At 40.2% G+C, this 15924-nt stretch overlaps 1 protein-coding gene across 1 annotated transcript in view; it reads right to left on the bottom strand.

Annotated features, from left to right (window-relative positions):
• Positions 1 to 8742: 8742 nt before the first annotated feature.
• The window catches only part of LOC104411671 (triple functional domain protein-like), a gene marked incomplete at its 5' end in the record, with an annotated part of 141820 nt that continues 134638 nt past the window's right edge, over positions 8743 to 15924 (bottom strand). Inside the window, 6 exon segments of the mRNA XM_010022152.1 lie at positions 8743 to 9383; positions 10377 to 10515; positions 10950 to 11150; positions 11804 to 11882; positions 13176 to 13297; positions 15300 to 15462. Coding sequence (XP_010020454.1) covers positions 8841 to 9383; positions 10377 to 10515; positions 10950 to 11150; positions 11804 to 11882; positions 13176 to 13297; positions 15300 to 15462 — 1247 coding nt within the window.

Here is a 15924-nt window from a genome sequence, read left to right as displayed (position 1 = left end):
TTCCCATCTCCAGAGGTTACCATCCTCTTGAGCATTTCTCCCATTCTGCTCCAAAGATACTGAAAGTTGGCTGCAAAGTATTTCTCATGGCTGAACTGCTGGATGGCAGTGCACTCTCTAAAGCCACTTTAGAGACCTACTAACAGGCAACAGCAGTCATGACCTTCTAACAGGCAACTTACATGACCGGTACAGAGATAGCAAATCATATCAGTGTGGAGAAAAAGACGTCAAGTAAATTAGATATTTACTGTAAAGTTCTATATCAAAGAGCAGAACATGCACATGCAGCCATGCCATGGTTTCTGCAGGTGCACCATTCTTCCCTTAGTCGTACTCTGAGGTGGTGGCAGAGATCAGATACACAGTCGAAGTCTAGCACTGTCCATGCCTGCTCCTAGGGAGGTGAACTTGCCATTAGCATCCTAGTTAGACATGTCCTTTCTGTCATCTGTGCAGTCATCTCTTTTCTGTGTTTACCTGCTGTCTTTCACTTGTTTCTCTCTATAGTCTTATTTCTCCCCAGTCTCCACCTGTCCTGGCCTTCTTGAGTACTTCCTGAATTGCCGACTACCTTGAACTGGACATTGCATCCTTGGCTACTCCAAGATATCAGGCAAACAAGCTCATGCTGTTATCATGTCATGAGTATCACAAGTAACTCAGATTTGGGAAAAGCTTTAATTTCTTTCCCATGAACTACCACTTTCAACTCTGAGGCAAAATCCTAGGAAACTAGGCTTCCTTTCTTTGCACATATAAATAATCACCTATGTTGCTCTTCGTCACGGACGTATTTCTACTAAGAGAAAGGAAAGGAAGGGCAAATAATCATTTTATGCATGACATTAATTTGCAACCCCTGGATTCAGAAAAAAGAACCACCAAGAACTGTATGTGCAGTCAACATAGCTTGAAGAAATCTATACGCTTTTCCACATACATACATTTTTTTGCAGTATTTGCAGCATGCAAACAGCAACATAGGGAGAATGTGTTTTAAAGCTTGCAAGTGAATGACCAGTTTTCTTTTCTCCTAGGAGTGCTTGCATATATGCCCCACACTGTGTGATAAATCTAGGCAACACCACACACATTCACAGAGCAACTGAATGTGTATCTATCTCAGACTTTTACTGAGCAGCAAGAGAAGCATCATACCTGGAAACTGAAGGACAGTGCAGTGGCTTTGTGCAAATGCAACTCCCCAGCAATGGCTTTGGAAATCACAAGGACATTTTTCACTGCTGCTGCCTGAGTCGCAGTGAAGAATGTTCTCAGCAAAAGTAATGGATCTACTACTACACTTAGTATTGCTGCAGGTCATGAAACTGCCAGCTAGCCAGTGAGACTGATTCCCGGGGCCACGCCATTAGATCATTTAGTTTTGACAACCACCATGTATGAAGATTGCCCTGAAAGGTGTGATTTTCTGCAGAACAAAGGACAAAGCTGGGGTTTTGTGTGAGTTATGAAGCAACTCCTTGACCACAGAAGTGTGCTAGATGGAAAGGAAAACAATGACATTTATTTCTTGACTCGTGGCAGAAACAACACACAGCATTAAGCTCTTTAAAAAACACACTAAATTACCTGGAAGAAAATGACGTTAGAAGGAACAGTTATTAGACCTGAACCTCTCTCTCATGCTCCTGGAAGAAAAAAGTTTGCCGAGAGGTCAGGCTGTTACAAGGTCAGATGATTGCCTCATCCATATCATGACCACCAATGTAATAGGAATTTAGCTAGGATTTTCATACCTAAAAATTCCCTAGAAAGTGGGATAAGAGAAAACAGAGAGCCTCTTACAGCATATGGCTTCCTCAGAATAGGTGCTGACCCCTACTGCAACCTTATACTTTATCATGTATTAAATATTCATACTGTATCCATACCTCATCAAATAGATAACATAATATTTCCATTCTAAAAAGTAACAGACTATTAAGCAGATAGCAGTCTTGAAAAGGAAATGGATGGTTAAAAGTTAAGCGAAAAATCAGATCCACTTAGAAAAACTAGTAATTAATTCAAAAAGACAAATAAAGACTACACTTTAGACTTGAGAACCATTCAATACCCAGGCTGTAGGATGGAGTACAACAGCAGGTCTGAAAAGCAAGGTAAGATCCGCACTTGTCATCCACAACCAGTATCAAGGTGAAGGCAGCAATCATCACCAGATTTACACCCTGCCTTACTTTGTGAAAGAAGAAATGAGTTTAGACCTCCATTAAACTCCAAAAGTAGTGAGTAATTCTGACGTCTGTGCAATTTTTGGTGGTGATCAAGTTATCCTCAGGACACCCCATCCTAAAAGCCTCCCTTCATGATACATTATGATATTCTTTTTCCATCAGTGTGAACCATTCAGGACTGTCCACTAGCAAAGCTCTCAACAATAGCAATAAAACCAGAATAAACCAATGGATGCATTAACTCCTGTAACCAGGACTAGTAGGGATTCTTAGCTTTGAGTTTTCCTGGCAAGCAAAGAGTCCAGAACCCTTCAAGTCCCAGGATAGTGCTCCATCACCAAAGGAGGAAGTATTCTCTCACCATCAGTATTGAGAGATGGCAAATTAAATGACATCATTCTGGAAATACTCAGTGGATCTTGGCATCACTGAAGGAAAAGCCTGAGAGCTTGAAGAACCATCCATTTCAAGGGATCACATGGTCTTCAGCAACACACAGGCAAGATGCATGATGTAAACTGCTATTCAATGAGAAGGGGTTAGGCAGATTCACAGTGGAACAGGGCAAACTACCAGCTGCTGCCAGTTCTTCCTCAGTATTTGGGAATAGCACTTTGGACAGCAAGCCTTCACAGAGGCTGAGCTCGCAGTGTGCTAAGTGAATTCCTGGTGCTGCCAGGTGAGTCTTCAGGAAGCTTAATGTGAAATTTCTGCAAGTAATCTTCAGAGACACTCCTATTACATAATTTCAGTGTGCTAGCCTCACTGCAATCAGTGTTTGAAATGTAATGTGAAAGTGAAGGGTTTCAGCTTAATCAAGTCCAAGGCAGGTTACCATTTCCTCCCTCAGGATGAGAGGAAATGAGCTTGACGGCTCCAGGAGCTGGCAAGAAAACTCCTGCAAAAGGAGTTTTTGAAAAACTCAGGGGAGCTAGTCTGGCTATCTGGGTAGTAAAATGAAGGCCAGCGGTAGTCAGCTTCTATTTGTTTAATATAGGAGATCTCCACCATGCTCAGTTCCATCAGAACAATCTCTCCCTGAGGCAATCCTAATACTTCAGCTTTGCCTGGGAAATACAGCAGCTGAGAAAATTTAATGAGAGAAAACTAATGTTCATGGGGAATGTACTGAAAATGGGATCCAAGCTCTACATGCATGGTCATGGGCTCTGAACTGACCAATTCTGCTCAGTTTGCTGTCTCAAGTACGTCAGCTACATATTTCCTAAAACAAGGATGAAAAGTCCCTCCAGCTGTCAAGAGGAGAATGTATATGTTAAGAAAAAAACTCACTAAAAAAGCAGCTTTCAGATTACTACTTTTGATAATTAGACAATGAAAACATCACAAGTATCATCTTTGCTGACTCATAGAATCAAGTAGGTTGGGAAAGATCTTTAAGATCACCAAGTCCAACCTTTACCCCAGGACTCCCATAGGTCGAAGAGTTCATGTAATTTATCTGTCACACTCTTCATCATTTTAACCTAACCAGTAGGGAAAACTGGAAACTTACTGGGGTTTGTAAAGACTTCTTTGATTGGAAGGCAGATTGACTGATGAGGCTTCGTAGTGGCTTGCCTGACATTAACCAGGGGAAAGGGAGGAGATCAGACTGCTCTCCTCAATAATTCCAACTGTTCCTCTATCCCCATTTCGCTGAAGCTTTTTGGGTAGGGCTAAGTGAAGTGAATTAGGGGAGGTGAGAAGTGCTCCTGTTCTGAGGACAAAGACAAAATGAGAGAAGAATATTCTCCTGTTCCTGTGCGTAAGTCTCCTAGTCCCTGTTAGCAAAATGGGAGATCTCACTCTTGCATTGATGCTTGGTGTTAGAGCATGGCACATAGAACCCCTGAGTGCATTTCCTTGGGAAATGCTGAGGTGACCACCAGGCACATGAAGCCTGAGGTGCTGGGTATGCATACTTGCTTGCTGGGAAGGAGTCAACAGTGGGCACCAGCTCCTTTGCAGTGATGAGAGGTCATCATGGTCTTGCATTATAGTGCACACAGAAAAAGCCTTTTGTCTTGACTGCCTGTGCAGATGTAAATGTGCAAAAATGACTACAGATGCAAAACCTATCTGCTTCTCTCTAATATAACCCCCATCAAGATTTAATTTCAGAAAAAAATTCAGAAGTTGTTTGCCTGAGGGATAAAGTAGTGGTTCTGACAAAAACACCATAAAAACTAGGTTTAAACAAATACAAAAACTTGATCTTACGTGGTTTAAATAAATATAGAAATTCAGTCTTACCTGGTTCTACCTATCTCCACATGCAACTGAATGCCTACAGTAAAGAAATTAGTAACACACCCACACTGAGTCTGTACACACATGGAAAGGGCGTATAAAGCTTAGTTCATCTTATGGAGCGGAGCAGACATGGTAACACTCCCTGTACTAACCCCCAGCACGCAAATACGCTGCTGCTTGCAGCAAATGTCGGCTGTCCAAATACTTCACCAAATACTACCTACTCACAGATTTCACTACCCACAGCTGCTGGTTAAGTATATTCCTGTGTTCATTTATCTTAAGATTTTGGGGACCATGGGGCTTAACCTCAAGAGTCAGCCACTGGTTTTCCCCTTGTTCACATTAATTTCTCACTCATCTGCCCCTCTTTCTGATGGAGTCATACATTTACTCCCTCAGCAGTGGGATTTTGTTTCTTGACAATATCATGCAGTATGTTGCATGCAAATAACATTCCATTACATTTTCAGACATCTTCTACTGCTGATCAGGTTTCCACACTTACTGAAATATTTTCAGGAAGCCAGATGTTTTTGCTAGATGACATTCTGAGGACATCTGTTGTGCCCTGGCCTAAACATCCTTTGGGATATGAAGACAGAAAAAAACCAATTAGTTTTTCTTCTGTTCATAAACGCATTAATAGTCCCATCTGAGAATGCGTATTATTTACAGTTAAGTGACCTCTATACTCACAGGAGAAAACCAGGCTTCCCATCCTACTTCTCAAGAGCACTGCCAGGTATGTATTAGGCCTCTGCCCATTAGGAAGACAATGCAGGTTGCTTCCCTGACCATGGAAATATTATCTAGCCAGGCTTTCTGCTTTACCGTTGCACAGTGACTTTCAAGTTCAGCTGTGTGCAACGGAGAACTTCCGCGCTCCCAAACCCAGCTTGCAAAGTGTGTTACTGACTTTAAAGTCTGTTGACTTTGTCTCATCCTGAAACTACAAGTAGGAAGGAATTAGGGTATGTTATCATAAAGAAACATTCAGGCACATTCTTCTTTTGAGCCTCCCCTGGCTATTTTTCTCCTTTCCACTTCGATATTGACTGTCATTCCCTATGCTCTACAACATTCCCACATCAGAAACCTTAAACAAGGTGCTCTCACCCTTGCTTATGGTTTCTGCTGTCTGTCAGCCTGCAGTGCTGGTTTGTTGTGTGCAGGACAGTAAACAAGAACTGGGCCTGTCTGAGTCAAAGCAGCATTTGCAGCCCTTACTATGCAATTTAGCAAGGGAACTTCCACATACATTATCTCTCAAGCACTTGAAGAGATAATGTATGTATAAGGTCCTTTGCTAAATCTCTTCATAGCATTTGAAGAGATATCCAACCTAAGGAGCTTGCTTCAGCTTTTGCACCAAACAGCAGGTGTTAGCACAAAATTTCACTCTTGTCAAAAGATGTTAGCTTTCCCAAATAATGAGGCTCTCAGAGAGGACCAGAAACAGTGCACTCCGGTTTACACGAGCGGAAGAACATATCTCTGCTACTTAAACCACCTACAAGTGCACTATTTGTCTGTACAGCATTTGGGTAACTTCTCCCCAGTCTTGTGCGTCTTCAGTCAAGGAAAAGCATTTTAGAGAACTTGAGGATACAACTCTTCCCTGGAGCGTGTTGCCACCTATTTCCCTGTCATGGAAAAAAATTCCAGTGGCTCATCCTTGGCAGCACATCCTTTCTGAATATTCTGTTTCTCTCAGTTGTCTCGCTTAGTAGTACACTGAGATATAAAGGGACTGTTTCATCATCTGACAGGTAATAGTGGAAAAAGATCATGTATACATGACAAACATAAACACTTTGTATTGTTCCCTGACCACTTCATTTTGAATTACAAATGGATTAATGATAGCAGAAAAGGGAGGGAGATAAATGTATACAAAGAAAAACTTCTCTGCTTCATCCCTTATAGGATGCAGAAAGCGTTTAGCTGCAAACCCCAAGTCTTTATGGTTAAAGTAACTTTCCTTCATAATGAATCTGGAATGCCTAGAAGATGTGGGAAATCTGTTCCCCAGTTTAATATTAAACCGAAATATGATCCTTTGGTCTTTAACTGGGAACATCTGGTAGAATACTCTGCTGGTCAAAATTTACTAGCTAATAAAGACTATACTGAATTTCCACAGTTAGAGAGTTAGGCATGTTTTATATAAAAGCAATCATGACACTACAAAGCAATCAACACTTAGAGAAAAGGCAAATATTATTTTGTAAGGCATGAAAGAAAGATACATCATCGCAATTCAAAATTAATTTTATGGCAATAAAATAATGTACTTTTTTCTTTTTAAATACAGAGCCCAATTGAAAAATAACCAAACCCATACTTTCAAACTCCTTAAAGCAAGAGATCAGGCAAATATGTCAAATATGTTTAATTCTTTTCAAAATAACTGATGGCAAAATAAAGTATTTACATCACGTCATACTGTGTAAACATGTAATGTCACTGTACAAAGAAATATACATGCAAAATAAAGCAAAAGTTTAACTAAAACAATAAAAGAAAATAATACACAAACATAATGATATGAGCTTGGTACGAATACACATCCAGTTCTGTAGTCAGTTGTTTTCTTTTAAAAAGTTTCTGTACAACTTTACAAAAAACAAAAAAAAAAAAAAAAAGCCAAACCAAAAACAAAACCAAAAAATAAACAAACAAAAAGGAATAAATAGAATACAGTTGGAAGCCACAAAGATCAAAACTAACCCAAACTAGGTTATGGCTTAAGACCCATACATCTAACTATTGTGGGATGTCGGCTTGGTTTCTTTAAACACGGCATTTCACACAAACATAGATGACAACACACCCATGTGAAGTCAGTGATGCACAGAAAACCATCTCTGCCTTTTTAAATAGCTCACGTTAATATTACTTCAATCTTAAAAACATTTACTAAGACAATTACATTACGTGTCAGATTCTCATCTGACCACTACTTTCTGAATGTATTCTTCACCAAAGAGCACAAAATTCATTTGTTCATTTCACAGAAAGAAGTAAACACATATTTGAAAAGCCTAAAAAGTACTAAGTGTTGAGACTGATTTTGGGAAAGTCAGACTTTGGCATTTGGAATATAATAATAACAATAAATCTTAAAAATTGTCACCCTACCTCTTAACCAGGTTGAGATCTGGGATACGAATCTCTCTCTCTTTTTTAAGCAAACCTTAAAACTGACCAGTCTTGACTAAATTCTATGCTAACCCTCATCTTAAACTAATAATGACAGTGTGGTACAACACACCCACCCCTGCCCACCCAGAACCCCCAAATACACAAACAAAACCATAAAGCTCACCATACTAAGTATGTGCTTTTTCTATATATTTATTACAGTTACAACAGAGGTCCTCATAAATAGTTGCATAAAATGTTAAAGCCACAACATTGCACATGATATGAAAGAAAACAAAATCCCAAATGAGTGCATTTACAGTATTTCATCCTGCTGTATACTGCTTGACAATCGGGTCGGCAAAGCTGGGCACCAACCCGAAGTCCTTTTCTAAGGGGACAGTGAGTACTGACCCAAACTGAAGACCCGCACAGTGGTATACCACCATTTAGGAAGGAGTGGGGAAAAAAAAAGGATAAGGGGAGAGGGGAAAAAAATTACAGACCGAAGGCAGGAAACAGTCTATATACAAGTAAGGCCTACATTTTATCAGAGCAAAACAATTCATTCTATTTGTATGCAAAAACTTTGAGGTTGGATGCACTTAAAAGCAGAGTCTGATCTCAGTGCACTGCTACGTGAGATACATACAGGCGAGGCAACTGGAAAGCTCTAGGACCAAGTGAAAACCAGATGTTATAAATGGAGGCCGTCCCAATGGGCAGCCATTTTGGTGAGTCTTCTCCAGGCATGGTTTCATTTTTAACACCAGTGCTTTGAACATAGGCATTTCTTCCTTGAATAAATCTTGAAAACGGTAGTTAAGTTCACTTGCAAAATTCAACTCTGGTTTATTAAAAAAACTATTTTTATTTTTTTTTTTAATTTTTTGCAGAAACCTGAATAAAATACTGTTACTGTATCGCTCGTGACTGCTTTTTGCAGAGTACAGTGCTATCGTCCTCCACCCCAGTGAAGTCTGCATCGCCAGTTCCCCACGCTGCCCCGCGCGGGTCCCCCTGGAATGCGTTTGCACACGAACATTCGCTAGCAGCTGGTTGGCTCGGGGTTTGCTTTCCTCAAAATTCAAGTCAACAGCTGATTGGCATAAGGAGTCTTATCTCCAGTCTGATTGATTGGCAGGAGGAGTCCATCTCCAGTCTGATTGATTGGCAGGAGGAGTCCATCTCCAGTCTGATTGGCAGGTGAAAGAGAATGAGAGAGAACTTCAGGCAAGGTCAAACTCTTGGCAAGAGCCTGCTCTGTAAGAAGTTTTTAATGCTACGGATGGGTCGAACATCATTCTGGTGTTTTCGCCGCTCAATGAATGAAGTCAGTCTGGATATGTCAATGCTGTCAGCACTTTTGCTGTTCCCCAGCTGCAGCCATTGCTCCTGGAGGGCCAGTGCAGCCGAGGGACGCTTAGCTGGGTCATCCTGAAGTAGGAAGCATACAAAATCTTTGGCCTTCTGGCTAACTCCTTTGAAGTAGTCATCTGGGAAACTAAAGTCTAAGCGGCAAATATTCAGGCAAGTTTCCTCTACACTTTCATCCAGGAAAGGAGAGACGCCACTAAGAAGGACATATGTGAGCACTCCAATGCTCCAAACATCTGAAGTGAGGGAAACAGGATTTCCAAGAATAATTTCAGGAGCTGCAAACTCTGGGTTTCCAAGTAACTGGTGGATATAATACGTGGTATTGAGCTGGACCGCGTCTCCAAAGTCAGCCAGTTTTATTGTTGGCTTAGTGGAACTCTGGTCCACCAAAATATTTTCAGGCTAGAAAACATAAAAGCAAAAGTTAAAATATCTTTTTTCAAGTCAGTCTAACACACATTTAATGCTGCAACATTACTGTTTCCCAGCCAGTGCTGTCAGCTCAAGAACGTAACAAACTGCTGCAATCTACTACTGCTAAAGGCCAGCTCCTAGGCAGTCCTACCAAGGTAGGACACGCAGCTTCTTGCCAACGATAGTACACAATGAATGTGTTTTTAGCTGCTGGCAGTATCACTTCTGCAGGAAATACAGTTCTGACAGATAATATTGCAGATGTTTACAACAGCAGCTTGGCAAAGTTTCACAGAAACCTGTGTTTGGGAACTTAAGCTTGAAGAAGACACATACGGGGTGAACAAAGCAACTGCTCTATTTGCTTTATGACACAGAGACAATAAAACCCTTGCATTTAAAGACTGGGAAAAAAAAATCAAGTGTAAATAAGTTTGTAATTAATATTCACATTAAGACCTTTTTATATAGCTTTTCCTACTAGAATGCAAAAAATCCTCGTGGAATCAGTAAAATTCAAAAGGGTAGAACCAAGGCCCAATTCACATAGTTATCACAGCCTTCAAAGTGCAAAGATGTGAAACAGATTTGCACGAACAGAGGAAAAAGCAGTCTCTCACAACAAACTCTATGCTTCTTAAGAAAGAAATTGGATTAAGAAATGGATTTTTGCTGCAGCTTTCTCAGAAAGTAAACAAACAAATAAAAATCAAACAAAACTGTTCCTGTCAGCAATTATTTCCAGCACAAATGACTACACAAGGCCAGCAAACTGCAGGAGAAAGCACAGGGAATTCAAAGTTTCTGCTTTGTGGACTATGAGTGATCTAAAGCATTTGGGGATGGAGCCCTGACCCGTACCATTCCATACAGTCTCAAAGCAGTTCACACTTCTGTGTTCCCAGCTGCCAGTTTCTTAGAAGAGGGAGGTTTTTATGCCTGGAATAGTGCACACAGTCAGGAATCCCATTCAGTGCTCACCTTTAGGTCCAAATGTACTATTCTGCAGTTGTGAAGATACTGCACAGCTTCCAGAATCTCTGCCAGGTAGAGTCTGATCTTCCCTTCTGTGAGGTTTCCCCATTGCACGACGTAGTCTAGAAGGCGACCCTGGTCAGCCCTATTGGAATGACAAGGATTGCATTTTGGATTAATCCATGTATCAGAACTTGAAGAAAAACCTAACAGACCACAGACTACAGGAATAACTGTAGCCTGCAGCACCTACAAAACAGAGGTCTAGGATATGAATAGGAGGTTTTATATCAAGGTACCAGATCACAACATTCCTAATTCACTTGTGAAACTACCTAATATTAAAAAAATTCTTGAACATTCAGACTAAGATAATCATCTACATCTTGGTTTAATATCTCAACCTGTTTCTTTCTGAGTATTAAACTTTAACAGCAGCATTAGATAATCGTAGTATTTTACTTAGGTGTTTCCAAACTTCTAGGATATCTTAAAGTTCCTTATACATAAACCACCACAAATGCCTCAGAAAGTCAGCTTAGAGATTGCATTTTACAGGTAATGTTAGAGTCCACACACATTTCTAACACTAGTATGTAGCTGGTGGAGGTCTCAAAGGTATCGAGAAGGCCAATGAGCTGGGGATGCTGGAGATTCTGCATGACTCCAAGTTCATGGGTAACCTGGTCTCGCTTCATCAACTTCTTATTCACAAACTTAGTGGCTACTGCTCGCTTGGTTCCCTTCTGGTCACACTTCTTAACGACAGAAAATCTGCCCCTGGAATACAATAAAAAGGAAAGAATTAACCAAGAGATGCATTAAGCACATATTTTTACCTTGAAAGATATCCTCAGAGAGATCTAATTTCAAATCTCTAATATGCTACCATCACAGAGCGGTTTCTGGACATAAACCAGTTTTCAGTGCATGCATCTTCGACAAAATGTGTCTGTGTAAGTAATTATCTCCTGATAAGAGATCTGTTCCATCACACTTGCAGCGACTCCAAGTCCGAGTAGTAACCAGCTTTTCAAAGGTCATTATTTAGTTGGACAAATGTATACTCTATGTGACTTACGTGGCTCATTTTCAGACTTCTGTCTGTAATTTTCATACCCTAATTAAACAGGCTTAGAAGAGCTTCCCTACAGAAGCAGCATCAGTCATGGTAAGGCATGTTTAAAAAAACAAAACAAACAAAAATCTTACCTCTTAATCTATGACACCACTTCAGCCTAAATACTTTCTTTTTATGCAGTGCCATCTAGCGCTAGTAGAATTTTTGCTTCCTCATTTTTATTTAATCCAATGTATTTCTGGCCTTTTAGGCTCACATGAGAAGTACTTTTCAGAGAAATTTTTTTTTTTTTTTTAAAGATAAGTTAACATTTTGACATAGACAGCTTTGGAGATCAGCATACAGAACACACCTGCCAAGCTCAGCCACTTCACTGTAGAGGGAATCAAAATTGTCTTTCCAGATTACCATGATCCCATCACTTCCAGGACCTACAAAAAAAGGAGAACAACAGTGTAGCCAAGATTCAGGAAACTCAGATCCTCCTTAGAACTAACTCGTTGTCATTATAACCAATGTACTGTTTCAGATGTTTGCAGAAGGAGAAATATTTGGATTTCATATTCAACTTGGTAATAGATTTCAGAAAGAATTTGCCTCAGTCAGATTGGCCCCTATCATCTTTCTTTTGAAACAGAGTATGTCCATATTGAAAAGCAACTCATGGCCTCATATCGACCATCCTCTTGCAGCTGAAAAAGAAAATTACTTCTGTAATCAACTAATTCATTCATGGTTTGAGCAAGGAGTATTACTTATTCTTTGCACAAGATAACATACAAGAATTGACTACAATCAAATGGCAAGTTCTTCAAGTCTGAAGGACTGAAAAAGACTTCATAGCTTGATATGGAAACCCTACTTTGTGCTACAGCCTTGGAGCTTCAATTTTGCTCTTATGGACTGGGGAAATGAAGGGTGGGACGTCTCCAGAAGAACTGGGGCCAGTGCTTCTTTGTACAAGTATTGGTAGAGCTGAGTATAGGGAGAGTAACTAAGACCAGTAAGACCAATGACCGTGCCTGAAAGATGGTAGTTTAGTCTGCAAGACTTCTGTGACTCTGATTCTGACCTAATCACAGTTTTGGGCTTCTGTACTGGTGTAGGAAGGACAGTCATTGCACTAGCTTCTTAAAGCACAGTTTCACACTGATTCTTGCCCATCAAGAGCTTTTTACTCGCCTGACGAGAAAGTTTCCTTGGCTGAGATACTATCAGTGGAATCACCCCATCCTGTTAATTCCCATTAAAACACAGGGTGGCAGCACGGCAAACTGGATTACACACCAAAGTAGCAGGGCCAATGCAAATTCTGTAGTGGAACTAATGCAGGTGAAGCAGGAACTGTCTGTACGAGAATGAGTAACCCTAGCAAGTTGGAAGCAAAAGGATAGGTATCTTACAGTAGGCCTCATTATTAATAATACACCTGCCACTGGGAAAAAAACCCAGTGTTATCAGCTACCTGGTGGTGGTGGTGGGGGAAGCAGCTCTATTTTCCAGGAAATCTTGTAGGCATCTTGTCTGTATGAAGCTCTAAATAGTTATATCCTAAAAATGCCTCTATTCCTTCTGAAACAAGCAATATATCACAGGTAAAAAGGTTTGTTTTAATATTCCTTTAACAGAGAGATGCCCAAGAGCTGGGGTCTTCTTTTTCCTGGACTATGGGTACCAGACTTAAAACACCCCAGAGAATAAAAAAAAGCAAGAGGCAGGCCTACCTAAAACTCGTAGACTGGCAGAAGATGAAACCGAACCCATATCGTTTGCAGCTATACATGTATAGATACCATCGTCTTCTGCAGTGACGCCAATGATTTTCAGTGAAGCCTCTCCTAAGTCACTGGGAAACACAATGGCATCTGTTAACTTTATATTCATTTTACAGACCCTAAGCTATAGACAAATTTAGATTGACACTGTTAGATTGACATTTCTTATTTTCCAGCCCCTATCTCTCTCTGGACAAACATTACTAACCCTGTCCCTGCCATTTCAGAAGCTTCTACCAGAAACTGAGTACTTTGTGTCATCAAGTATCTTGGAATAGCCTACAGACTGTTAGAAATACATCCTGACTGACACTCTGTCTCAGCATGTCCCAGGCTCCATTTTGTCTGAAAAACAAATGCTTCTCCTGTTTCTTCCTGCTTCCTCTACTTCCTTCTGTTCATAAGAAGCCATATAGAGACAACCATCCATCACTCTTCTTTCTGAAAGGTTAGTTTCCATCCCTGATTCCCAGTATATAGAAGCTGACCTAACATTTGCACATGAAGAGCATTTATCCCTTGTAAGAGATGGCTCCTCCTTTAATACAGAAATTGCACCTCATCACAACTTTGGAGACCTCAGAATACCTGGGAGAATGCTTCTCCAGGGGAGAACCAGCAATATGAGACCACAGGAGACAGATTCTGCAGACTCTTCCTTAATCTTTGTCACTGCTCAACCACCCTTTTTGTTTGATGGTTTGTCTTTAAATGCCTACTTAAATCTTCCTCTGAGCAATTATTTTCTAGTACTTTTTTGACCATTTGCCATGGACATGAACAGCAGGTAATTTTATTTGCAAAAGTCTCTTACAAATGTAAACACTCAGCAAGTCTTCTCTATGCTTTTCACCTTCAGGCTCAAAACAACTCTAACATTGTATTGTTCTTTCACAATAAGACATATTTTCAAGATTTTCTACTGTTCTTATAGCTTTCCTTTGGATTCATCCCAGTTATTGCAAGTCATTTGACTGACTGAACCAAACACTATTTGCCATGGTCTTCAGCACACAATTTCAGTGAAAAAAAAGAACGTAAATTTTAGGAACACAGGAAGATGAGCCCCGCTCCCCAGCTCAAAGAACATTTCATGAGTATTATTTCTAAAAAATCTGCCAGCTGCAGCCAACATGACTTACTGGATATAATTCTGTAACAGTAATGAATCATAGTGAATTAAACCTAGTGAATAGTAAGAGTTACTCTTACTGGATGCAGTAGCAAAGCTGCCACAATGCCTTTTGTCTCCCCATAAAAAAAATCATACCCAGTGAAAATGAGAAAGTAGCAGGAGGTAAAAAAATTACAGAGGCAGTAGAACATGCCACCAAGTTTACAGGGGAGCTGGGCTAAACCACACACCTCTAAAATGACATACTCTTACATCTACTGATGAGAAAGTTTTCACAAAAAATCCCTTCATTCTACATTTATTCACACTGAAGTTACTCATTCAACACTTTTTTGATATAAAAGAAAAGAAACCCCAAACTTTTCTAATATGCAGTTTCACAGCCCAAAATACAGCAATTTCTCTTGTTAATCAGGTGTTTGAGTTACCAGTTAGACTGGTAAGTTCTAGCATAGCAAAGCCAAAGCCAGACAAAAATGTTAATTTCTGTGTTTCAACAATGAAGACACTGACATTGTCATGTCAGTAGGAGCCAGATGCTTTCCTTTGCAAAATACTGTAGTGTGATCTGAAAGCAGTCATCTTGCTCAAAATGGTGGAATGCTACTAATGGAAAGAAAGGATTGGCAGCACTGGCATGTGACAGCATACTGTTCTGGTTCAAGCAGTAGGTCAGTGTGACAGAACCACAATGGCTTCTGCAATAGCTAATCAGAAATATCAGCTGATTTTTTCTTTTGTTTTTAAAAAACAACGGAATGTGACATTTGGGTACACAGAAGTTACACAACATTTCCAGAAAATCTTAGCTGTGAAATATTTCTGAGGGCAACCCTATCTTTATGCCTCAAAGCCAAAAGCTATCCTGAACCAAGGATGCAAATAGAAAATAAAACAACTTTAACAGTTCCTGTTGAACATCACACAAATTACTGTACCTGTACGAAATGCTGTGATGACCGTCATTGCTCAGTGTGTTATGATCAGGACCTTTCCAAGTAACTGAAGCCTTGGGGCGACCACAGACTTTACACCTAAGCACGATGGTCTCTCCTGTCTCACATGTTACCTCACTCAATGGTATTATAAACTCTGGGGGAACTGGAAAAATAAAATTAATGGCATTAGGTCAACTGAAGTTAATAAATTTGCTTTTCTATTCCTTGTACTCTCTCGTTTTTATTAGACAAAGTAGTACAGTGTTTTAAATTTCCAAGGGCTATCTATCCCTCTATCCTTGGAGCACAGCCATGGTTAAGCCACTTGCTGGGCTTCTGCATGACTAGTGAAATGTTCTCCATATGAACTTGTACACCACACTACTGCTATGGCACAGATAACCCCAAAGCTTACCATGGTGAATCAAACACCCTGTGTATGGCAAGTTGTGGAAACCCTAGAGTGAAAAGTAATTAAGGATGTGCTCAGCTAGGCTATTTTTATATCCAGGTAAGCTTACAAAAGGCAACACAAAACACTTCACTCATCCACTGAGGCATGGTAGTGGTTTCCCTTTTTCACAGGAGGAACTCAAGAAGTTTGGCGCTGTGTATTAAGATAAAA

This window comes from Nestor notabilis, unplaced genomic scaffold, assembly GCF_000696875.1.
Source record: "Nestor notabilis isolate BGI_N333 unplaced genomic scaffold, ASM69687v1 scaffold1509, whole genome shotgun sequence".
NCBI classification, from domain to species: domain Eukaryota; kingdom Metazoa; phylum Chordata; class Aves; order Psittaciformes; family Psittacidae; genus Nestor; species Nestor notabilis.
Note: the sequence above shows the minus strand (reverse complement) of the source record. Positions and strands in the feature narration are given on the sequence as shown.